The sequence below is a fragment of the Gopherus evgoodei genome, chromosome 20 (assembly GCF_007399415.2).
Source record: "Gopherus evgoodei ecotype Sinaloan lineage chromosome 20, rGopEvg1_v1.p, whole genome shotgun sequence".
In the NCBI taxonomy this organism is placed as follows: domain Eukaryota; kingdom Metazoa; phylum Chordata; order Testudines; family Testudinidae; genus Gopherus; species Gopherus evgoodei.
This window is the reverse complement of record NC_044341.1, coordinates 6,882,496-6,907,530: the sequence shown is the minus strand read 5'-3', so window position 1 is coordinate 6,907,530 and position 25,035 is coordinate 6,882,496. Positions and strand designations below refer to the sequence as shown.

The following is a 25,035-nucleotide window of genomic DNA, read 5'->3' as shown; positions in this document are numbered from 1 at the left end:
GGCCTCTTATTATTCTTCCTATTTTTCCCTTTCCTCGAGAGGTTGAAGTCGTGCCTTTTAATATTGTCTCCTTGAGAAACTGCCAGCCCCCCTGAACTCCTTTTTCCCTTAGATTTTCTTCCCATGGGACCTTACCTACCAGTTCTCTGAGTTTGTTAAAGCCTGCTTTTCTGAAGTCCGCTGTCCTCATTTTGCTGATCTCACTCCTTCCTTTCCACAGAACCATTAAATCTGTCATTTCATAGTAACTTTCACCCACACTGCCTTCCACCTTCAGATTTGCTACCAAGTCTTCCCTTTCGGTCAGAATCAAGTATTGGCTCTCCTTGATTACTTCCTCTGCTTTCTGAAAGTGTGTGGTCTGCCCAACACATCCAAGAACTTACTGGAAATTTTATGTTTTGCCATGTTACTTTTCCAACAGATGTCTGGGTAGTTAGTTTCCTGTTACTACCAGGTCTTGTGTTTTGGATATTTCTGTGACTTGTTCTATAAAATGACTTATCCACCCCCTCCTCCTGATTTGGTAGTCTATAGTAGACCCCTGCTGTGACATTCCTATTGTTTACCCCTTCTATCTTTACCCAGAGACTCACAACTGGTCTGCCTCTCACCTCCTTCAGGACCTCAGATTAAGTGTGTATACATTGCTATATAATGCAATACTGTCTTTAACCTGCCAGCCCTTCTGGAACAAGTTGTACCCTTCTGTACCATTATTCCAATCATGATACTTCTCCCCCCTTGTCTCTGTGATGGAAATTAAGTGATAATTTAGCTTCCAGTTCCTCCTGTTGATTCCCCTTACTCCTTTCATTTGTATATAGACGACTAAGATGTTGAGCAGATATTTTTTCCCCACTGATTTCCCCTTGTTGCTCCATAACCCTACTGTAATTTTCCATGTTTTCCCCCACCCCCAGCATGGAGGAGCCAACTTCTCTGCTTGCTCTCTCCTCTCAGTTGGGGTGTTCTCTGAGGGTGCCATCACTAGAGATGTCTTGGGAAGGTGGCCAGACACTATCCCAGGTTTCCCCACTTCACTGAGGTGCCTAGCTACAAAGGAAACAGCACAAACACTGTTATGTTTCTTCAAACCATGTGGTTTGTTTGAATGAGTAAAGTCCCTGATGAAGATGTGAAATGGAACAACCCCCCAATCCTCCCCTGCAGGCCAGCCATCCTCTGCATAAGGCACTGGGAGGAGGAGAAGAGGTGGGATGGAAGGATAGACTGGAAACCAAGCATAACATTAAAATATATGTAAGCATTTTGGAAGCAATCTGTCCCCTTTATTTGGGGAGAGCGTGACATGGTCTTTATCAGGAGTTTGCCAGCCATGAGTGCCAACCAACTTCTTCAATGGAAGGTCTCAGGATCATGTCTGGTTCCAAGAGGCTTTTCAGGAGATCCTGGCATTCGTCTGAGATCTCCAGGTGTCCAGGAATGGAGACCCCTTTCTGCTGGTGGCACAGCATCTTGGGGATGTCAGTGTCGTCAAAGGGGAGGCTAGCGCACAGCATAACGTACAGAATAACGCCCATGCTCCAGATGTCCCCTTTCCGGCTGTCGTGGGGCACGCCCTGGAGCACCTCGGGTGCAGCGTAGGCAGTGCTGCCGCAGAACGTTTGACTCAGCTCCTTACGATTCTTTGGGAGCAATTTTGCGAATCCAAAGTCAGTCAGCTTCAAATTAAAGCCTTGCAGCAAGGCATTCTCACACTTTAGGTCTCGGTGTGCCACGCCACAACTGTGGCAGTAACGGATCGCGTCTACCAGCTGGTGGAAGAGCACCTTGGCGCGGCTCTCGGGCAAAGGACCTCCCTGCAGAACGCAGTCAAAAACATCCCCGTCTTCTGCCAGCTCCATCACCAAGTAGATTTTCCCATCCGCAGACTCCAGCATCTCGTACACCCGGATGATGTTCTTGTGATCCAAGCGCCTGACGATCTGGAGCTCTCGAGGCAGGAATCTCTGGATAAATTCTGAAGAGAGAAAAGACATTCATTCAAGGCATGGGAAATCTCAAGGGAGCTGCTAGCTACCAAGAAGAGTGTGTATCATCTTTCATGGATGTGGTATCTCTGCAGTGCCTGGGGCTGTTGGTCATTCAGTGGAGACAGGGGCTCTGTTTGTCACAAGCGAGGGCTAAAAGGAAGCGCTTTCCCATTCAGAACCCTAGGAACTTGTCTGGTTGTAAAGTGATCACAGGGTCAGCACTGTAACATATTTACTTTCAGTTGGCTTCATAGATCTTAGGGCTAAAAGGCATAATTCTGATCTTCTCAACCAATCTCCTGCATATTGATTTCACATCTGATTCCTGCCTCCAGCCTCATCTTTTGTAGCTGAACTAGAGCAGATCTTTCAATTGATTAATGAACTATGACAACAAAACTATAGAACTTATGCCCCTTATCAGCTTTCTGCTTTCCACAGGGAAAACCCTGTTTTAATGGTTTTACTCCGCTTTGCGAGGAGGTGTAGTTGTTAGAATCTTTTATCTGATTGTGGCTTTAGTCTAGGACACAGATCTGGCCAAGTAAACACCATTATGTGCTATAGGAGGTGATTTGAAAGGCACTGCGGTTACCCGAACCTACGAGCCTGGTGAGCTGGCTAGAGAAGGGTCTGGGCTGAATTCTTGTACATATGTTCTACAAGGAAATCAGAGCCATCTAAGTTAATCCAGCCCCCTTTTCATCCACTAAGCTACTGCACCATCCACCAGTTGGTGGGAAGATGAAGAGTGGATAGTCTGAGAAATACTGGCAGCAGATCCTCCAAGTGAATTAGAGAGAATAGCTTCCCCTAGGAACCCACCTCCTAGTCAACCTTTTTTATTTTAATTTAATGCAGAGGTAGGCAACCTATGGCATACGTGCCAAAGTCAGCACACGAGCTGATTTTCAGTGGCACTCACACTGCCCAGTCCCGGCCACTGGACTAGGGGTCTCTGCATTTTAATTTAATTTTAAATGAAGCTTGTTAAACATTTTAAAAGCCTTATTTACTTTACATACAACAATAGTTTAGTTATATATTATAGACTTATAGAAAGACCTTCTAAAAATGCTAAAATGTATCACTGGCATGCTAAACCTTAAATTAGAGTGAATAAATGAAGAGTCAGCACACCACTTCTGGAAGATTGTCGACCCCTGGTTTAATACATCCAGTAGGGAAACCTGAAATGTATTTGGTAGGAATGAAAAGTTTGTGGCAAGTCACCATTCCTCCACTGATGAGATAATGTGGAAAACAATGTGAGAAGATTCTCACAGTACTTCTCAGGTAAGTTTTCCCCTCCGGAGGGTTTTTCTGCATAAAGAGAAAAGTAGGCCCTAAGCAAAGCAGTGGAGATATTTGGTACTATGCACAGTTAAGTGCGCCAATACCTTGATGCCTGGCAAAGTACAAGACGACTAGTTCAAACCAGAATTATTTTGGGGAAGTTCTCTAGCCTGTGTTACAGAGAAGGTCATAGATTCTAAGGCCAGTAGGGACCATTGTGATCATCTAGTCTGACTTCCTGTATGGTACTGGCCAGAGAACTTCACCAAAATAATTCCTAGAGCAGAGCTTTCAAAAAACATCCAAACTTGTTTTAAAAATTGTCAGTGATGGAGAATCCACCGTGACCCTGGGTAAATTGTGCCAATGGTTCATTACTCTCTTAAAAATGTATGTCTTATATTCAGTCTGATTTCTCGAGCTTCAACTTCCAACCATTGGATCATGTTAGACCTTTCTTGGATAGACTGAAGGAGCCCATTATTATTAAATATTTGCTCCCCATATAGGTACTTATAGACCGTGATCAAGTCACCACCTAACCTTTTTGTTAGACTCTTAAGAGCGCAATCCAGTTAGTTTATCACTAGGCAGGTTTTCTAATGATTTAATCATTCTCATGGCTGTTCTCTGAACCCTCTCCAATTTATCAACATCCTTCTGAAATTGTGGGCATCAGACCTGGACACAGCATTCCAGCTGCGGCTGCACCAGTTCCAAATACAAAGGTAAAATAACTTCCCTACTGTTACCCGAGAGTCCCCTGTTTACGCATCCCAAGATCACACCAGCTTTTTCGGCCACAGCATCACACTGGGAGCTCATGTTCAGTGGATTATCCCCTGACTGGATGATCAGAGTGGTCCCTTCTGGCCTTCAAGAATATTCCTCAACCATCTAACCCAGAACCGTCTCCTAGAGCTGCCTCTTACCTTCCGGGCCCCCCATCTTATCAATAATTTTAACTGCCACTTTCTGCTGGTGCTTTTTTGAGAAGGCCTCTTTCACTTTTGAGTAGGTCCCCTCCCCAATGGTCTTGCCCAGCTGGTAGCCATTGGAGAATAAAAACTCCTCCATCTCCTCTCTGAATTTTGGACTGGTCATTCTCTCAGGTCATCCTGTAGATGCTGGGAGATGACATCTCTGTGCTCTGCTTCTCTCCCTAACCAGGGCCTGCAAGAGTTGCAGCCCTGGACACTAGATCATTTTCCTGCCTAGACAAAGTCCCGTGATGACGGGGGCAGCTGGGGCAGGACATTTTAAAACTTTCAGCCCCTATTATGATGTAACCTTGTGTTGCATGGGTCAAAGGGGTTGGATTTGCACCAATCGGGGGCTGAACACCCCAAACGGGCAGTTACTTAACCTGAACATAACCCTGTACTGAGTCACTCCAGGCGCAGCGATGGGATAAATCTCCAGAGACCTATTGGTGGGGATCGTGGGTAAGGGACTTCTATAGCATAGCATTACACAGGCTTTGGCATAACGAAAGGACCCCAAATAGTCCTCTGCCTGCTGCTGTATTCACTAAATGTGCAGCTCTGACCAAGTTTTCAAGGCTGGATCCAAGTGAATTTGAGGGTGGGGGAGAGAGGGATCAGACCGCAAATGAATACAAGGGATGGGATTTCTGTTGTTTGCATTACATAGCACTTAACAAAACTACCTAGCTCTCATCTAGCACTCTTCATAGATCTCAAAGTGCCTTACAAAGGTCAGTATAATGAACCTCATTTTACAGATGGGGAAACTGAGGCAGAAAAGGGCAGTGACTTGTCCAAGGTCACCCAGAAACTTAGTGGCAGAGCCAAGAGTTTAACTCAGGCCTTCTGAAACCCAGTCCAGTGATCCAGCCAATAGGCAACACTGCTTCCTTTCTCTAGGGACCCTTTGTCCTGGGCATTGCACAGACATGGAACAAGTGACAGTCCCCGTCTCAAAGAGCTCACAAGTTGAGTTTGATCAGATGGATCTGGTTGGTCAAACAAATTGGCCAGACGGCTTTATTTGTTTAGTTTCAGTTTCCAGGACAGGGTAAGAGCCCAGGGTGAGGGGCTACCCCAAATCCCGCTTTGAACCCCACATTATATCCCCACAGGGATCAGCTTCCAGGAGGGAGCAAAGATCAACCCCAGATACGTTTCTAATCTGGGCATGGTCAGGGAAGAGCCCTCCTCATCATGAGACCCAGAGCCTTTTGGGGGAAAACCTGGGGCCGGCAGAGGCAGTTCCTCCGTTCACCTTCACAGCACAGTGGGGCTTTGACCCAAGACTAGCCCTAGATGTGAACTAGGTCAGTCTTTTATGCTGATGCCGCTGCCCCTCATGCTGACCAGTATTGTCTCTTGGTTTCCTCGTGCTCCCCCATTGTTCATGTCTCGTGTTATACTTCGATTGTAAGCTCGGGGAGGCAGGGCCTAGCTTTTTGTTGTGTATTTGTACAATGCCTTGCACAGGGTCCAGTACTGAGGCTCCTAGCTGCCACTGCAGTCCAAATAATAAATGATAAGCAAGAAGGCCTTGGCCTGAGTCTGGTGCCTGGGAGAAGGGAGAAGGTCGTACCCTGTCACTCAAGGGTTGTGTTGTGATGTCAGAGCTGCCCTTCTGTGTCACAATGTAACAGCCTCCGTGCCTCCCACTGGCCCCCATCACATCTTGCCCTTTGCACTAGGTACTGCCGGCTGCCAGGTTTATTCCTGGGAACTCTCTTGAGCCTTCAAGAGGTGAGCCTAGGCCAGAGAAGGAGGTGGCAGCTTGGGGCAGGGGTGGGCCTGAAATCGTGGGCTCACCGTGCCCAATCACACAGACTCTGACCTTGGTCCTTTTTTTACTCAGACAGGTCTGGGGCTAGGACATGAGCTCCCAGGAGACCCCACAAGCTCGGAGATTCCCCATAGAGGCCGGAGATTCTCCCAGCCTGGCAGCTGCTCCAGAGACCCAGGAGCCAGTTGCCACTGAGCACACTGCAGCAAGGTAAGGGCAGCTGCATCAGCTGTCGTTGCTGAGCACAGCAAATGAGTCAGCTGGTGCCCAGTGCTTGGGAGGAAGGCAGACACCCTCCAGAGCGATACAGGGGGAGTGAGATGCTTACTTCCTGACCCCAGTTAGCAATCGCATTATGCTCTGAAGCATGAGCACTGATGCACTTTCTGAACCTTCCTTTTGATGCTGTAATGGCAGCTGCTGTGCTTAGATGTTGCTATGAACGGCCCCCCTTTGGGCTGGGCTGGTCCTCCTGCTTCCATGTCTTACAGCAGCAAATTCTCCTGGGAAAGTGAAGCTTTCAAGGCTTAGAAATAGGTGTGTTGCCCTTCTAATCTTCCCAAGTTCCCCCTTTGTGCCTGTTTTAGAGGGCAGAGTGAATAGGAGCCGTGGTCGTGGTCTCTTCTCTCCCCCTTTCGCTAATCTCTGTACCTCCTCCAGGTCGCCACGATGCATCCCTGCCAGGGCCGGCTCACCAGCCTATTCCACTTGGAACACGCTGGGCTTCTGTAAAGGGCCAGGGATAAGCCCAGAGGGCTGAGGCCTCGCAGGGCTGCGTTCAGGAGCCGGTGGAACTGCACCCCTCTTTCTCCAGGCCCACCCTGGCGTGTGATCTCTACAAATCAGGCTTTGGGGGATGATAAAAGCTGCTGCCGTAGTCATCTTGCCCCAGTTCAGTGTCCCAGCAAGTTCCACACCCTGTGCCCAAGGGAAAAGGAAGGAAACCTGCCTCCCCCAACACCTGCTCCCTGTGGTGTAGGGTTAGGATGGTTGTCACCTGGCGAAACCATTCCAGGCGGCACCAGAAGCTGAGGCTGTCACACGGCCTGGCTTGGAACATGCAGCCAGACTCAGAGCATGTTGGTCAGAAGAGTTTGTTGGCATCTGATTTGGCCCCAGGGATGACTTTAGGCAACTGTGGGCTGAATCCTGTACAATGAGGCTGAGGCAGGGGCCCTAAATAAAGTCAAAATGAGGAAACTGGTTTGCTGCCTCCCCTCCATCAGAGAGCGAAGGCTGGGGAGTCAGACACTTCTATTGAGGCCAAGGCACCTCCCTGTAATTAACTCAAAGCCAGACCTCCCTGCGCTGTAACAGGGCTGTACCCTCTAGCTCTCCCTAGGGCGCAAGCCTTGTACCTCAAGGTTTGCTTGCTTGCTTGCTGCTGCTGTACTTCATTCTGGTGGAATTTCTGGCCCTGCCTCTCCCCTTCTTATAGCTGACTGGACAAGGGCAAAATCAAACCCACCTCCTGCCGTAACTGGTGCCTCTGGGGGAATTGGGGCTACAATGCATTGGCCTCTACAGGCTGCAGCAAGCAGAGAGATGCTCAGCTAGCGTGAGGAGCAGAGTGGGGGACAAATCGGGCAGGGGCTGCTGGGTTAGTGAGGGGTATGTGGGCCAGAGGGTCCGTTTATGAAGAGAGCTGGGTGCAGAACCAATTTTCTGCTTTGCTGGTAATTCCACAAAGTAAAAAACAAACTGTTTTGGGTCAAACAAGAAGTTTTGTTTTGATACTGACCCTGTTTTACCAGGTGTGATCATTTAAAATGCAATTACAGGACATTTTGAAGAGAAGTGGTTTTGAACTGAAAAGTTTAAACCTTTTCATTTAGAAAATGTCGAAACAAAACAGCTGGGTTTGTCTGAAATGGTTTCTATTTCTTCCCACTCCAGCAACGGGGTGAAATCCACAGGGAGTCACAAAATAGTTCAGTGTCACAGGAGCACATTTAGCACCAAAAAAAATGTTGTGCAATTTTTTTTGCCTGGCTCGGTCTGTAAACCTAACAGACGGATCATGAGTGAAACCCTCTTCTCTACTGGCCAGGTCTTCAATCACTGGACAACAACCAATACTGTAATTAGCACCCCATCTCTATGGAAACAAGCAGTTCCACTGGAACCCATAACACGTCTATGACTCTACTGTGCACTTTGTCTCTTACTAGTTTATAATATTGAGGACATGGCCCAGGTTGGGCATTTCTGGGCTGAGGGCCATCACTGTGTTGAGATCGCCGCCTGGAAGAGACTCTCTCATTACTGCCCAGCGCTGGCCTCCTCCCACTGATTGCCAACCATCAGGGCTTGGCCGTGACCCCTTGGTTGTTATCTCTTCAGGCACCTGGTCTCTGTGCAGGACCTGCGTCCTATCTAGGGCTGACTTCTGCATTCAGGGCCCTTGTTAAGGGGAGCATTGGGTGGGGTGGGGAGGTTGTCCTTTTTCTCCCAGAAGATTCCTAAGGCAGAAAATTCCAGAGTGGCCTTCAATTACTGCTCCAGGCTGCTAGCAGCTGACAAAGAAGCTGGATATGAGGGGAAGAAATTTATCCTCCTAAATCTTCCCTCCCTGCATAAAGCTGGAGGAGGACAAGAGCACTGAAGGACCCTTTGTGGAGTATGTTCAACTAGCCAGATAGGTTCTGATCCCTGGGCAGCTGGCCTAGGGCTCTCGGGATCTGCACCCCTCATGGCAGGTGGCTATTCAACCATGCACCTGTGACGCTGAGGGGCTCAATCTGTGGCTTTGCACAGCCCTCCTGGGAAACAGGACTAACCCCTCTCTCTCATTGCGCAGGCAGCTGAGAAGATGCCCTGGGTGCCACTGCCTGACCCTGCCGAACGTTCCTATTGACGTTTACATTGCCATGGGCGGGAACGAGAGGCCACGGACCACCTAACGGTTCCCCAAGTTGGGCTCAAGTGCTGAGACCACCGAGCTGGTCACCCGAAACTCTCTGACAGCTGGAGAACCGCAAAGGACGCCGCCACACAAAACAGTGACGCACATTTTAATAAAAGGACATCTTAGAATGTTTCTGTGGGTGTTGTTCCTTCGCTGCGGCTCGGCTCACTGTGCTGCCCCAGACTGCGCCGGAGAGCAGGAATTCTCTCTTCTTGCTATGGAATCGCATGGGCCCCCCTCACTTGGAAAGGGTTCACAGCAAAACAAGGGGTTCGGTCTGGGTTTGCAGAATGGGGTCACTGCATTACCCCTCAGCCCAGCAGAGGGTGCTGTGGTCCTAGCTCATTGGAGAGGGTCTTAAATGAAGGGGTATGGGTGCTCTGCCTAGGTGTATCCCCCACAGAGTGTGTCTCTCCCCTCCAGCACCAGCTGTGGGGTGCAAGGGAGACCTGTCTACTCTGACTCTTAGCCTCAGGCTCCAGCTTTCTTCTTTCCTGTCTAGCCAAAGTAAGGCTGGGTGGCGGCAGCAGCAGCTGCCTCCTCCATCCCTAAGTCTGACCCAGCTCCTAGCAGGTTGGTGGGGAGGGCCAGGGGGAGACTAACTTGGTTTTTGTTGGAGGGCCTGATTTGGAGATGACACACCTTTGGAGGGGTTTGATTTAGGGGAAGGAAAGAGGCTGGATGTGGGAGGAGGTTGGGGTGGGGAATGAGTGATGGGGTGGGGTTGATTTTGGAGAAGAGGAGCATGGATTGCAGGATGAGCTGTGCCATGGGGGAGCCCTCCCCAAATCATCTCCACAGGGGCACTGCCAAACTAGCTTCAGCATCCGGGGTGGGACAGCGAGGCAGAGGGGAGGGGGCCTTGGTGCTAAGTGACTGTCCTATGCAAACTACTTCTCCCAGGCTTTTTCATGAGTCACAGCAGGCAGATCTTGCTGCTGGTAATGGGTGGAGGTGAGGGTGGGGGTCACACAGCCCAGCTTGTCCTGGGCAGGAGATGCATTAGCGGGGCCTTTCCCTTAAGGTGGCATGTGATGCCTGTCATGTCCTGCCTCCAAAGTCACATGACTTAGCCGAGGGGGTGCACTCTGGATGTCATGTCTCCGTCCTTGGGAAGTTTGAGATCAAAGGGCAGAGTGGATTTGCCCCCTCTCTGGGACCCAGCTGCTTCTCCCACAGCCCAGCAGGGTCTCCTTCCCTGCTCTGCCCTGATGTATTTGAGTAAAGGCAAAGAGTTGATTAAAGGCACCCATGAGTGGCTGGAGCAGAGAGGATCCCACTCCTCCACCCCAGGCTGGGCTTAGTGAAACACCCAGGGCTGGAGCCAGCCCAGATGCTGGCCCAGCTGACATGGGCTCGTTTTTCCTCTAATCTTGGCTTGTTTAATTTTATAGAAACAACCAATTGGGCAGAAAGAACAGAGCAAATCCAGCTGCCTCTGCCCAGCAGCTTGCAGGCTCCCTGCAGAATGGGTCCCCTGGGATGGGCACGCCCCTCAGCCCTCACCTTTCCCAGCTCTTGAGAAGACCCTTTGGCCTCCATTCTCTGGCCTCACTTGCCTTCCCCTGCTGTGTGCACCTGAGCAGGCTGTGCAGGAAGTTGCTACCTTGGCTCTGTAACAGAACTTGCTATGCGTAGCTTTCACAGAGACGCAGGAAAGTGGGTGGACACTGGCTTTCCCCCGGCCCTACCAGCCTGCAACTAACACTGAACTTCTGTGCTCGGCCACAACGAAACTTTGCTTTTAAGCCTCATGTTAGTCCAATCGGCTGTGAGAGTTCACTGTATTCTGGGCTCCCCTAATGGATGACTGGCCACAGTCCGGGCTAGCTCCGTGTATGTCTGTGGCATTTCCATTCTGCTATCTTCGACAGAGCTATGCCCTGCGACACTTAGGAACAGAACTTCTCCCTTCCTGCCAAATGTGAAATCTTTATTTTTGTTCTTCACTCTCCTGAACAAGCTGGTTTTGGAAAGTGGTGGAAGCAGACATGTACCTGGGATGTGTCTTTGCTTTAATCCAGGGCTAGCTAGGGGTTGGGATATTAATATTTAATCTTCTGTACACAAGAGGGGGTCAGAGTCGCTCCTGCCTTGCGCATGGGATAGACCCTTACAGCTGTGCAAAATGGGTGTAACTAGCATTCTGATTCGGAAGCAGTTAAGTGACATATTCCAGATGAAAGGCAGGGGGGAATCAGGACCCTGGACAATCCCGTTCTTGACCTAAGAAGCCTCCTGTGAAGATAATAAACAGAAGTGACATAAGTAGACTGTACATACGGAACTACTAAACCATTCTTCTCAAGGAACAATAATAGTTTCTCAGTGCTTTTGGGCAGGGCTGGTGCTTCCATTTAGGCGACCTAGGCGCTCGCTCAGGGTGCTAGGATTTGGGGAGTGGCATTTTGCCACCCTCGGCAGCAATTCGGCGGCGGGGGCTCCTTCCGCGCTCCGGGTCTTTGGCGGCAATTCTGCAGCGGGTCCTTCACTCGTTCCGGGACTCGTCGCCAAAGTGCCCCGAAGACCGGGAGCCGCGGAAGGACCCCCCTGCCACAGAATTGCCACCAACGACCGGGAGCATGGAAGGACCCCCACCTAGGGTGCCAAAAACCCTGGCGCCGCTCCTGGTTTTGGGTGAGGCTTTGCTCCTGTTCCTCTAATTCCTTCACTGCCAATCCCACCCTTTGTCAGGTTGTTCTTTTTTTCCAGCAGGTTATTTAACTGGGGATCTCTGTGTGTGTTTGCATTGTGATAAGAACAGGCTGCTTGGTCTCCACGAAGAAAGAGGTGAATAAGAGAAGAGAGAACAACCAGCCCCCAGCTCACAGAAAATTGACCAGCCGGAGCTTCGTGGGAGGGGATGTTGACTTGTGCTCCAGCACTGTATTGGTAAAGTTTGCTGGAGCATGTGAGGCTCGCTTCCAAGCTGGGATGTGTAGCTGACCCATTCTGCAGGGCCTGGCTTGCGTACAGTACAGCCAGACGATGACACTGGGGGCTGGGGATGTCATGCTGTCCCAGGAACCATAAGCTTGTCCTCTGAGACAACCACTCTGACACTGATTAAGGATGTTTGGCCAGTGGAACTCTACATTGTTATCACATTGCATAGAGACAATGCTCCTCTCTAAGCAACAGAGAATGCAAAAACCTGGAGTGACTAGATGGCACCTGGGCCCCCAGCCCTTCTCCTTCCATGTCTAATAGAGCCGGAGGAAGGATCATCTTAATGCTGATTTCCTGAGGGGCAGGAGAGGGAAGTGCCCCCAGCAACTCTATGAATGGGAGGTACATGTGGATCGTATGTCACTTATCCTTGGCAGAGCCATGACAAAGCCCTTCATTGGGAATGGCTGAGCAGCCAGGGCTGGAGAGAGGGACTGATACACAGTGGAAGGGTGCAAGCAGCAGCTGTGCCTCTTCAACAGGGAAGCCATCAAAAAAAATTAAGGCTGCCCATGGGACAGAGTCCATGGGAAGGAGGAGGAGAGCTTCCTCCCATGCAAGAGGAGATGGCAAATCTGAAGCTGGATTGTCTCCTTTATGTGCTCCCCCCAACCTCCTCTCCCTTTGAAGGTTAGAGCAACACAACAGGAAAGGCGCTGCCTCCTCCAGCTAGGGTCAATATTCTTGGGAATAATTTTATTCTGTACAGGTTCTGTACCACTGCCAGCAACTTCCTTTTCTCTTCACTCTATTAGACAAGAGGAGAACAAACATCAGCCATTTCCCCGTGTTCTTTATACAGGATTCCCTAAGCGCTCTATGAAATCACTCCCACCTCCCTTAGTGACTCAGCAGAACCCACTTAATCCTTTCCCAGCAGGCTTGATGCTGCTAGCATAACACACAGCTGTTTTTTTTTGGGGGGGGGGGTGGTACCAGCAGGCTCAGTCCTGCACTCGCTCCAGCATGGAATCATACACTTAACAATACTTGCAACCACAGACAGCAAGAAAATGTCATTCGCCTGGATGTGTAAATCTCCCTTGCCCGCAGAGACAAGCAAACAGGCTGTAAACAGGCTTCAAACACATCAGGACATAAGAGCTCTCTCCTGCCATCCATCTCCACCCTCTGACAAACAGAGGCTAGGGACACCATTCCTTACCAACAGCCATTAATGGACTTAACCTCCATGAATTTATCTAGTTCTCTTTTAAACCCTGTTATAGTCCAAGCCTTCACAAACTACTCAGGCAAGGAGTTCCACAGGTTGACTGTGCGCTGTGCAAATAACTTCCTTTTATTTGTTTCAAACCTGCTGCCCATCAATATCATTGGGTGGCCCCTAGTTCTTATATTATGGGAACAAGTAAATAACTTTTCCTCATTCACTTTCACTCGCACATTTCCTAGGGCTGGGTGGGTAGTGATGTTGGAGGAACAGTTACTGGGCGCAGTCAGAATTGCAACAGGATGGATCAGAGAATAAGTCATGGGATATGGAGACTTTCACCTCTGGGTCCCAGCTGCAGCCTGGGTCAGGTGGCAGGTAGCAGAAAGTCGTTGCACAGAAGTCTGTTGGGACATGCGCTCTGGGACCAGCTTCGGGTGGATGAGAGCGGCCAGGCCTAGGCTATGCAGAGGGGGATGCTGGTGCTGGAGTGAAGGGGAGGTTCTGATTGGCCAGAATCAGCCAGCCTGGTCCATAGGAGGAATTGGAGGAAGCAGGATGTCAGCCAAGGCTGGCAGGAGCAGGGGGCAGGGCAGCATCTCCTGGTCTGGCAGGAGAAAGGGTTGGGGCTGGTGGGACCATAGGACAGGGCGGCGGTCAGGGCTGGAAGGAGCAGGGGTCAATGTGGCCAGGGCCAGTGGCAGCAGGGGCAGGGCAGAAGAAGGGGTCAGGGCCAGCAGGAGCAGGGGGCAGGGCAGGAGAAGGGGTCAGGGCCAGCGGGAGCAGGGGGCAGGGCAGGAGAAGGGGTCAGGGCCAGCGGGAGCAGGGGGCAGGGCAGGAGAAGGGGTCAGGGCCAGCGGCAGCAGGGGGCAGGGCAGGAGAAGGGGTCAGGGCCAGCGGGAGCAGGGGGCAGGGCAGGAGAAGGGGTCAGGCCCAGCGGGAGCAGGGGCAGGGCGGGAGAAGGGGTCAGGGCCAGCGGGAGCAGGGGCAGGGCGGGAGAAGGGGTCAGGGCCAGCGGGAGCAGGGGCAGGGCGGGAGAAGGGGTCAGGGCCAGCGGGAGCAGGGGGCAGGGCGGGAGAAGGGGTCAGGCCCAGCGGGAGCAGGGGGCAGGGCGGGAGAAGGGGTCAGGCCCAGCGGGAGCAGGGGCAGGGCGGGAGAAGGGGTCAGGCCCAGCGGGAGCAGGGGCAGGGCAGGAGAAGGGGTCAGGGCCAGCGGGAGCAGGGGGCAGGGCGGGAGAAGGGGTCAGGCCCAGCGGGAGCAGGGGGCAGGGCGGGAGAAGGGGTCAGGGCCAGCGGGAGCAGGGGGCAGGGCAGGAGAAGGGGTCAGGGCCAGCGGCAGCAGGGGGCAGGGCAGGAGAAGGGGTCAGGGCCAGCGGGAGCAGGGGGCAGGGCAGGAGAAGGGGTCAGGCCCAGCGGGAGCAGGGGCAGGGCGGGAGAAGGGGTCAGGGCCAGCGGGAGCAGGGGGCAGGGCAGGGGGGCAGGCCCAGCGGGAGCAGGGGGCAGGGCGGGAGAAGGGGTCAGGGCCAGCGGGAGCAGGGGGCAGGGCGGGAGAAGGGGTCAGGCCCAGCGGGAGCAGGGGCAGGGCAGGAGAAGGGGTCAGGGCCAGCGGGAGCAGGGGGCAGGGCGGGAGAAGGGGTCAGGGCCAGCGGGAGCAGGGGGCAGGGCGGGAGAAGGGGTCAGGGCCAGCGGGAGCAGGGGGCAGGGCAGGAGCAGGGGTCAGGGCCAGCGGGAGCAGGGGCAGGGCAGGGGGGCAGGCTGGCACCCTGCCACCTCCATCAGAAGCCCATGGGCGCTGTGTGGCCCCGGCCCTGGGCTCCCAGCACCAGCCCCCCATGAGCCCAGACCTGACCCCCTGGGAGCCCTGGCGCCTTAGTCCCCATGCCCAGCCGCAGGGGGGCGCCCAGGAGCGCAGACACCTGCCGCGGGCGGGAGGCGGCACCTCCTTCCCCCCGGCGGTGTCTCTACCCCTTTAAAGGGCGGGGCGCGTTCTGGGGAAGTTTGTCCCTTCCCGGCCGCCGTTCTCCGCTCTTCCTCCCTCCCCTCCCCCGTCCCCATCCGCCATATTGTGGCCGCCGCAGCTCGAGCCGGCGCCTGGTGACGAGCCGCCGGAGATGGGTGAGGAGGCCGCTGCGGTCCCGCTGCGCCCTGCGGGGGGAGGCTCCAGCCCGGCGGGTCCGCCCGCCCGCCGGGCTCCGCCCCGAGCCCCTCACCCTGGTACCCGAGGCCGGGTCCCCGGAGCGTGTCTGGGGATGGGCGGCCCCGGGCTGCCCTGCCGCCCTCAGCCCCCGGGTGTCTGTCCCCTGCCCGCCCCGGTGCCCGCTGCCGCCTGGCTTTAGCGGCGGGTCTGCGCGCCCCGGGCCGCCCGCTCCCGGGCAGCGTTTCCCGCCTCCCCGGAGGTCTGCGGGTGGCGTCGCGGGGCGGCCGGTGTTTGACTCCCGGGGGGGCCTGAGTCTCAGATGGGGGGTGACTCCAGGGCCGGGCCGGGCCGGGTGTCAGCGCCCGCCCGTCTCTCTGGAGACGCTTCTGCTTATTCATTCTGATCGCAGGTCGCTTGGCACTTCCCCGCCCCCCATCTGCTTTCGGTGAAAGCCCCCCCGCCCCCCCCAGCGTGGTGAGGCGGCATCCTGCGTGCATGCGGGTGCGCTGGAGTGGGGGCCCTTGGCTCGGGTGCAGTTTAAGGGGCTGTGCAGGTTTTCTGGGAGACCAGGAGACGCAGTCCCGTGTTGCTGCAGCCTGCCCTATGGGGGAGGCACAAAACCCCATTGACCTTTTTGCATACTAGGGGGTTTGGCCCAGTGTCCTAGCCAAAATGTCCCCGCTTTCACTTTTGTTTTAATTGGTTGTTGGCTGACAAAGTGGTAGCGTTTCAGAGGCATTGCCCTTTTCGTTTAGAAAGGAAGGTGCTGCAGGGTAAAGAGTATTTGGTTGGGCTTTATCAGCAGTACTTGGAAGAGAGGAAACGAACAACCACAGTCGTTGTGTTGTTCCTCAAAAATCATTGCAGCAATGGGATAGTTTGCCAGCTGTGGGCCTGTTCAGCTGGCTGTCAGGCTGGTATGCCAGCCATCCAATGCACAGGGTGGCGAGGAATCACTTTATCTCTTGACTTATAAAATGTGCTTACCTAACCAGCGCTTTGGAGCTGGGCATTGTCTATTTGCATGTCTGGGAAGCACCTAGCACACTGTGGCCTCTGTCTAAATAATACTCAGGGCGTACGTATGAAGATTAAAACATAAGCTACTTGCTATCTGCTACTTTCTGCAAAATGCTGCTGACCAATCCCTTCCCCTTTCTCATTGACTAGATGAGCCGTATACACTTCCTGAAGGTCAGTGGACCAATTCTTCCCTAATCCAAGGCACCCTAGCTCTGTGTGTGTTTTTTTACCAGTGTCCAATTCTGAGGCAAAACTATCACTGTGTATGTGGGATCACTCTAGGACTGTTTTGTAGTGACTTAGTAGGGGAGAGATCCTGAGGTAGCCAGGAGTGAGACTTAAAAATGCTTCTCTGTTCTGCAGATCTATTTAATCCTTTCTGAGAGAAGCGGGCTGCTGAGTAGGGGCCTGTATAGCTCTGCACAGATGTTCAGCTTGTGGGTGCCCTGTCCTTGGTTTCAAGCTAACTAGCAACAGGTGTTTGAATGTGAGTGTTGCTTACAGGTTTCTAGCACTGTTCTCTGAGCAGTATGAAGAGGAACTACTTTTCTGATACTTTAACTATATAGCTGATCTCTCCTGCCTCTCAGGGCTGGTTATGTAGTACTGTTATATTGTTTTTGGGTTGGGGCAGGGGAAGCCCCGTTCTGCCTTCAAGGAAACTGTGCCAAAACCTTCCAGCAGCAACAATGTTCAAATCTGACTGTTGCTAGCAAATCTTCATCCACAGTATGAATATAGTCTAGTGTCAGGTCTCATTAATCAACGTGTATCTAAGGGTCTTCGACTGCTTTACACTTTAAGCTTCATAGAAGGTGAAGATTGGATTAGCAGAGGATTGTACAGAATGGACTGTCATGGTTGCAAACCTCCGGTAATGGAGATGCCACATAAGAAGGTGATGACTGGAGAAAACTGAGCTGTCCCTAGGGGCCTGTTTTCCCTTGCTGTGTTAAGGAATTAAAGTTTTTCAGTGTAGTGCTGCAGTCATGTTAAACATATCTGGGTCTTCCATGGGTAGCCAGGATCAAACTGTTGTAACAGCACTCTATTAAGATGATTAAGACTGTGCTCTAAACACCTGAGTAGAGTGCTGCTCAGATTCTGATTTAGGTTTAAATAAAATCCTATTTAACTGTAACTACTCTGTTTGAATGTAATATGTAGCCCATAGTGGTGGTAGACAAGTACAGTGACTTACTCAGTTCTATAGGCAGCAGCAACAGCACTGACATGTTTGTTTTAGGGAACTGCAGTCCTAGAGTTCAAGTGCTGGTCATGGACTTCACAGAAACTTGATTGATTCTTCTGTCTACAGCAGAATAGGCTGTCCTCTGGTGTTGTATAGAGAATGAGGAAACTCTCCTGAATGGGCTATTGTCTGGTCGTAAGCAGTGTAGTAAATATGGTTTATAGCTATGGCAAACCGACATCTACAAACAAATGACAACTGAACACTGCCTTTCAAAGACTACTTTAGTGGCATCCTGAGAAGCTCTGATCTTCTCTCATTGGGCCTGCTATGAAGACTTCCTACCCAGAAAAACGTGAGACTCTTTTCTTGGGTTTTAACTAGCAGGGTATGTTTTGAATTGGAGAGGGGGGAAGAAAGGACAAACTATACAACAGACTAAAGATGCTTTTGTAAAAGCTAGGACTAGCATCTTGTTGGAGTTGACTGCTGATATTGTCTAGTAAGCCAGCTCTAGCTAAATGTCCTTCATGCTAGGATACAATTAGCACACCATGACCTTGCCACAAGCTTTTACTCCACCTCCAAATACTTCTCCTGTGGCACACCACAAAAATACTACTTAAGGTGGCCACAAGTCTGTCTGGGGAAGATGATGCTTAAAGATGTTCTAGACTGTGCAATTCTATAAGGACTCATGATAGAGCTTGGAATGTAAAATCCTGACCAGAGAGTTAGATATTAGATTTAAAAAAATCACAGTAGAAAAGTGAACAATGAATTTAAAAACATATATATTTTGTCCTCAATCTAAGATTAATGGTTCAATTCAAAGATCACTTTCCCTTCCCTTTAATGTCTCTTACTCTTATTTTAAAGAGACATACAGTTTTGTGACAATTATTTAATTAAAAAAAGACCATTTATTAAAATCCTACATTGATAGAATATTAAGGTAGCATGGCATGCTGGGACTGGACAATGGGATGGTTCACTCAATAATTGCCCTGCTATGTTCTTCCCTCTGAAGCCTCTGGCACTGGCTGATCGGAAGATAAGATATTGGGATGGATGGGCCACTGGTCTGACCCAGTATGTCTGTTTGTATGTTAAGTGCTCAAAAGTCAGAAAGTGCCAAAGTTGAGGTGGTGCAGATGGTGTTAACTCTGCCTCTTTATGTATCTATAACACTGGGCCAATGATTTGGCCGTGTATGTTTGTCAAATACAATATTACTCTTAGTACTCTAATATGTGCAGTGTTAGAGAAGAGCTCAGACGCAAGTGTTCGTTCATTCACTACGCAACTTGGATATATAAATGATGATCTTGGATGGTTTATTAGCATACCAAGTAGCACCAAGCGTTGTTACTAAGACAGTACTGTTTGGATCCCAGAGTTGGGAAGTTGAAGTAGCTAGGCGGCTGCTTTGGCTTGTTTGTACATATTGGTTCCGGATGCAGTGAGCATGTATTTAGTATTTGGGATAATTGAATGTGTGCTAAAATGATTAGTGTAATAAAGGTAATGAGGATACTAATTCCCCTACCTACAGTTAAAAATTAGGGTTTGTTTTTTTTAAAATATCTATACAAGTAAGCTTCACATGCACCTAAAATCTCGTATTGAGGGAAAAAATATACAATACTATCTGACTCTTAACAAAGAGCACATGTTAGCAAAGATGAGAATGCCCAGATTTTATATACCTCATTGCCTTGAAACTCCTCTTGCAAGAAGGCTATCTGGAATGGTGCAATTGTCAAGAGTATTTCAAACACTGAGTTTAACTGTTTGACTTCATCAGATGCCTAATCCTCTTGTTTAAGCACTTCCTAGCTGATCTTAGCTGGGGTAATATTACACATTGTAGATTTTCAACTCCATTTTTGCTGGTGAACTGTCCATAACATACAAGGAGAACTGCACTTCTTCAGGTGAGAAGGCTGCTGCTGAAAGCTTGAGAATCTTGGTTGGGGGGTGGCTTGCAAGCAAAACTGAAGCTGGAAAGTGGTTTTGGAAGGCAGCTGAAGAATGGATGGATGGCTACCTTCCCATGGAGGTATGGGGAGAATAAATGCAATCTTAAAAGGATTGAATTTAGTGAAAAACCAATATAACAAGTGACTGCTGATTCCCCAGAAGAAAATCTTTGCTTTTTCCCTCTCTCTAAGCAGCCAGTTCCATGAGTAGACTGGCTGCATGTTCCAGTAATGATGTCACATTAGGCTCTTGGTAGCTAAAACAGAAGGGAATGAGCCAATGGTGACTGGTGCACCAGACAGCCAAAAGAACTGCGTGGATAAGCATTTTACTAGCACAGAGTGTACTGTGTGCAAAGCACACAGTTATGGGATCTAAAGCAGGCTATGTTAAGACAGATCTCAGCATTCACTGTATTTGTTTTTATTTGTGATAAACATTCAGGAACATTTTTGTTCAATTAAAATACCTACCAGTAGAAAATGTAAAGGTTGCAGAGTTGAACATTTTACACAGAAAATATCCTAGTTAAAAGAACATTCTTAAGTCATGCTCTTTGCGGAACTGTTTCCCAATTAGTGTTTGTAAGTAACACTTAAAAATACTAACTAAAATCAGAAGGAATATTTTCAGTTTAATCTGGACATTTGATAATACTTTCCAGTACAGTCAACTTCGCTCCTTTGTGTCTTCCACTAGGGGACAAAGACAACTTGAAAAAGTCAATGTAAAACTGCACAAATTATCAGGGAGACTGAATGGCAGATGCAATACAAGAAACCATTTTTAACAAGTTAACTAATTTCAAGTTGTTGCTGTTCTTTTAAAGTTTGTATGCAACACTGACTCAATCCCTTTGTGCACGTGTGTTACGACAGCTAAAACACAGCTTAGTTTTTTCCCCTATAATTATAAACATCCTGCAAATTCTCTTGGTTTTTAGTTATGAACTCTTGAAGAAGGGAGTTCCTAAGACAAATGTTGACAGGTCCTTATCTGTAGCTGCTGCTGGTAAACCTGTTTGTGGAGGAATCTCTTTGCCAGCCTGTAAAGCAAGAGACTGTTTGTTTAAAAAGCAGTTCAGTTTCTACAGAAGGACACTATCCAATTGAGTTCTTTAAAAGAATTGTTCAGAATCCACTTCGATAGCACATACTTTGAAATAGTGTCCTGAATTTTACAAGGGTTTTTGTTTGTTCCCCATTAAGATGAGTCTCCCTTCAACTAGGGAGAAACTAACTCTAGAAGAAGCAGTGAAACAGGCCATATACCGTGTGCTGTCCATTACACAAAGTAAATGGAAAGAAACGATATTTTTGCTAATTTACTTCAGTTACAGTAATCTCTGGTAGGTACAAAAATCTTCCTTCTGTGGGTTTTGGTTTTCAAATTGAATGTGTTTCTTTAAACTTTCTAATATAGTGGCTAGATTGAAGGATGGAAGAGAGGGGAGAGGGATTAAAATGAAATTCCAAAATATGGTAGACATACCTCTTGCTGTTTTCATTAGCTCCATAATGTTGAATAATTTAGTTTTCTAATTGAATGAGACAATTTTTCTGCTACTTCCTAGCAGGAAGTTGGTCTAGTTTGTGATGAAGGAAGTGTCAATTAGCAGATGAAAGCAGAAGAGAGGCTGGAGACTTTCATTTATATTATGTTAGTGTATTTAGTAGAAAATTGTATTCAAAACTATTGCACATTCATAACTCCTTTCATTCAAGGATCTCAAAGCACTTTATAAATATTGAGTTAATCCTAGCAACCTTGTAGGCACTGTACAGATCCATAGTAGTATCTGATGCAGCAGCAGGGCACACTACTCACACTGAAGCAGGTTTCCATGATTTAACATACTTGCAGACACATCAGTCACTTAAGATGTTCATGAATAGTCCAAATATTGTATGGTGGTGATCCACTTCATTGTTTGTTTTTTTGCCTGTCTTGGTTTCCAGCATCATTAAATAGCCATTAACTCATCCTTCTAACCCAGTGGCTGTCTCACTTTTTTACTGGCAACCCCTTTCACATTGCAAGCCTCTGAGTGCGATCCCCCCCCCCCCGCCTCCCAATAAATTAAACACACGTTTAAATATATTTAACACCATTCTAAATGCTGGAGGCAAAGCGGAGTTTGAGGTGGAGGCTTACAACCCGTGATCCCCCATGTAATGACCTCACGACCCCTGTTCTAACCCATGAAATGCTCATCCCTTTGGGATGAAGGAGGTGTGTATTCTGCAGGAGGTTTGCTTGATTTTTAAACCTAAGCCATTCTTTCGGAGCACAGTCTGTGGAAAGGCAAGCATTTCATTGGAAACAATCCCTTCAAAGACAGGAACCTACTGAGTTTGTCACCCTAGTGATTATTAAAATTGATCTGTTTCCTGTTGTGTATGTGGGCTTGTTGACCTCCTTGAAGATAATTGTGTAGTTAGCTGAAAATATATGTTAATTCCTTATCTGCTGCAGGCAGCTGTTCAGGATTCTGTAAAATGAAACTGGGCTTGGAAGACAAACTTCTAGACAGGCATAGAAACTTCAGAGAAATGGGGAAGAAAACTTTTTTGTTTTCCATTGAAGCTTGCAGAGCTTGATTTGTCCTTGAGATGCACATGCAGCGCAGTCCATTTGTGTGTCTGCTGGCAAATACATGCCAAGCTGTATTGTAAAGCCTTGGCCACCCTATAATGAAAATCTCTGCTAGCCACCACACACACAGTGTTTTGTATATATAGCCATTATGAGACAGATCCTAAATTTAGAGGTGAATGATGTTATAAATCAGGTGTCTAGTCCACTGATTTGCCTGTTAATATTGCCCTTTGTGCTACAGTTTCAATTCAGTAATACTTCATTGGCATGACAAATCAGGCAAATGTTGACAATATATAAAGGGCATTCGGTATCTGTCAGAAGTGGGTATGAATTGTGTTCTGTGCTTTAGCTTGTGTGCCTTTGTTATTACCATTTCTGCTCCAGAGACAAGGTGAGAACATAGATGGCAGAGATGGCCTAGTGCTTTCTCCTTTCTCCCAGGCCTGGGTACAGGTTCCATTGCCCCCTCTTGCTTTTTGCTGGAAAGTTTTCATTCTTGATAACTTGAGTATTGGTCTCACTGACTGGCTTAGAAGGCAAGTCTGCTAGAGGTCAGGTGGGGGCTTTTGGTTGCTGTGAGATTGTCACATCCTAACATCTGATATAGCTGATAAAGTAAGAAGAGGAAACCATGTTAGTTGCATTTCATCTAGGTTTGAAGTGTTGGATTGAAATGCTCCAAAACCAGACACATGGGTTCAGCCAGGTTGTTATCCATGCTGTGGCTGAGGCCCCTCTGATTTCATAATATAGAAAGAGGTTTTTTCTTTGGGACCGTTCACTGTCCTGAGTCCCTGTCTATTCTGGATGGCCATATAGAGATCATATAAGGAGGCAGAGGGAAGGGACTGTCCCTTGTTCCACTATTGTGTTCTGGGCAGCTTGGCTAGTGCCTTCTTTCCCAGGGTGGCCATGTTTGTGGTGCTGTAGCCGTATACTCTAATGTGCCCTGGGACGGCCAGAGCTATGGATGTGTACGGTTTATTCTTTGGGGTGGAGTATTTCAATGTTTAAGTGTGATTCTTTTTTGAAAACCCCAAACATCTGACAACTTTCCTTGTCAAGGATGCTCTGTGTTCAGGGATGTACAAAACATGAGCGTGGAGTGGGGAAAGTGAGCAGGAGACACACTTCATCACTGACAGGTCACAGGTCTGTAGCGAGGGAAATCTGAGGGGAATTTATGCAAACTCCAGGGTGGCTTTTGTTACACCTTTGCAAGTTAGTCATTCTGACAAAACTGTTTCAATGTGTAAGTCAATAAAATACCAAGAGACTGAGGTCAGCAGTGACCAGGCATTTTTCTGCTGTGGGTTTTCTGGGAGCAAGGAATGGCTACAATGCAGCAGGAGTCCTCATGTGAGCAAACTCTGAGTTGAGAAACAAGGAGGTAGGTCAGAAATTTTGAGTGATTCTTTGGAATTTGCAGACAAGTCTCAGAAAGGGAGTAACTCAGCTAAGACTGGAAAATATAACTAAAACAAAGAACATAGTGAGATTGAGTGGTACTTGGCAGTTATTAGTCGAATTTTTGTGGTATTTGTCAAATGACTTATTTGGTGCCATTTCAAGGTAATTGACCAGCTTCACAGCTGGTCAGTACTGTTGGGCAAATATATTAGTTTGATACCAATGGAATCCATCACAAATTCAATGAAATTCTCTACTGCAGTTGTAGAAATCTAACACTTTTTTAAAAAAAATTTAACTAAGCTGATGATGCTACAGTTAAATACAGCATATAATAAACTTGACACAACTGTTGTGTTTTTAAATCTGAAGATGTGGCCTCTTGTGGTGGGGGTGTAGCGGCACATGTCTATTTCACCTTGGTTATTAGGCTGTCTGAGGGTATGGCTACACTTATATTTGTATGGCATTGGGAGTTACAGCTGTCTTCGTACAGCTGTGTAGGGAAAGCGCTGCAATGTGGCCACATTTGCAGCATTTGCAGCGCTATTGGGAGTGATGCATTGTGGGCAGCTATCCCACAGAGCACCTCGTCCCATTTTGGCGCTGTGGGTTGTGGGAAGGGGACGGAAGGGTGCGGGTCATTCCGCTTCCTGTCCCAAGGCCCCATGGTGCATCGCTACCCAGCCCAGCAGTTTGGCGCCATTGTGAGTCTGCAGCGCGATTTCTGTTAGAAATGGAGCCCGAGCTGCTGAGGACCTTGCTGATGAATGATGCCAGCACATCACGTTTGGCAGTTGAGCTATTCCTTCAGCTCCAAAGTGACAGCGAGGAGTCCGATGATGATATCTATTCGCCTGACACGCGTGACAATACATTGCTTGTGGCAGTAACGGACATGCTCAGCACCGTGGAATGCCGCCTTTGGGCTTGGAAAACAAGCACTGAGTGGTGGGATCACATCGTCCTGCAAGTCTGGGATGACGAGCAGTGGCTGCAGAACTTTTGGATGAGAGAAGCCACTTTCACGGGACTGTGTGCTGAGCTCGCCCCAACCCTGTGGCACAAGGACACGAGATTGAGAGCTGCCCTGTCAGTGGAGAAGCGGGTGGGCTATTGCAGTTTGGAAGATGGCAACTCCGGACAGCTACCAATCGGTCACGAACCAGTTTGGAGTGGGAAAGTCAACTGTTGGAATAGTGCTGATGCAAGTTTGCAGGGCCATTAATCACATCTTGCTAAGAAGAACTGTGACTGGGGAACGAGCAGGACATTCTGGATGGCTTTGCACAAATGGGTTTCCCTAATTGTGGAGGGGCGATAGATGGGACACACATTCCTATTCTGGCACCACCTCACCTGGCATCCAAGTACATTAATTGGAAGGGGTATTTCTCTGTGGTTCTCCAAGTGCTTGTGGATCACCATAGGCGTTTCATTGACATTTACACAGGATGGCCTGGAAAGGTGCATGATGCACGCATCTTTCAAAACAGCAGCCTGTTCAGGAAGCTGCAGGCCGGGACTGTTTTCCCAGACCGCAAGATCACAGTAGGGGACGTCGAAATGCCCATTGTGATCCTTGGAGACCCTGCTTACCCGT

At 49.1% G+C, this 25,035-nt stretch overlaps 3 protein-coding genes across 6 annotated transcripts in view; 2 read left to right on the top strand and 1 right to left on the bottom strand.

Annotated features, from left to right (window-relative positions):
- Positions 1-143: 143 nt before the first annotated feature.
- On the bottom strand, positions 144-4,417 carry TSSK3 (testis specific serine kinase 3). Its single transcript, XM_030538799.1, has 2 exons — positions 4,226-4,417; positions 144-1,984 (listed from the first exon to the last, which is right to left on the bottom strand). The coding sequence occupies exons 1-2, from the start codon at positions 4,395-4,397 to the stop codon at positions 1,323-1,325; spliced, it is 834 nt and encodes a 277-aa protein (XP_030394659.1). The 5' UTR covers positions 4,398-4,417; the 3' UTR covers positions 144-1,322.
- On the top strand, positions 3,592-9,099 carry FAM229A (family with sequence similarity 229 member A). 4 transcript variants are annotated; one of them, XM_030538798.1, is made up of 4 exons: positions 3,592-5,010; positions 5,395-5,589; positions 6,136-6,269; positions 8,860-9,099. In XM_030538798.1, exons 3-4 carry the CDS (start codon positions 6,151-6,153, stop codon positions 8,960-8,962), a joined length of 222 nt encoding a protein of 73 aa, XP_030394658.1. In that variant the 5' UTR covers positions 3,592-5,010; positions 5,395-5,589; positions 6,136-6,150; the 3' UTR covers positions 8,963-9,099. The 4 variants fall into 4 exon arrangements, with proteins under 4 accessions (XP_030394658.1, XP_030394654.1, XP_030394655.1 ...); XM_030538794.1 differs by having other exon boundaries at positions 6,132-6,269; XM_030538795.1 differs by lacking the exon at positions 5,395-5,589 and having other exon boundaries at positions 6,132-6,269.
- Positions 9,100-15,121: 6,022 nt separating this feature from the next.
- The window catches only part of KPNA6 (karyopherin subunit alpha 6), a 38,315-nt gene continuing 28,401 nt past the window's right edge, over positions 15,122-25,035 (top strand). Inside the window, exon 1 of the mRNA XM_030538792.1 lies at positions 15,122-15,201. Coding sequence (XP_030394652.1) covers positions 15,198-15,201 — 4 coding nt within the window. The 5' untranslated portion in view covers positions 15,122-15,197. The remainder of the gene's footprint in view (positions 15,202-25,035) is intronic.

Bases quoted from the DNA above. Each gene is read 5' to 3' on its own strand.
- TSSK3 (XM_030538799.1), bottom strand. From the start codon at position 4,397: ATGACCAGTCCAAAATTCAGAGAGGAGATGGAGGAGTTTTTATTCTCC. The intron at 1,985-4,225 runs GTAAGAGGCAGC...TTCTCTCTTCAG, and splicing joins TAAGATGGGGGGCCCGGAAG to AATTTATCCAGAGATTCCTG.
- FAM229A (XM_030538795.1), top strand. From the start codon at position 6,151: ATGAGCTCCCAGGAGACCCCACAAGCTCGGAGATTCCCCATAGAGGCC. The intron at 6,270-8,859 runs GTAAGGGCAGCT...CTCATTGCGCAG, and splicing joins ACTGAGCACACTGCAGCAAG to GCAGCTGAGAAGATGCCCTG.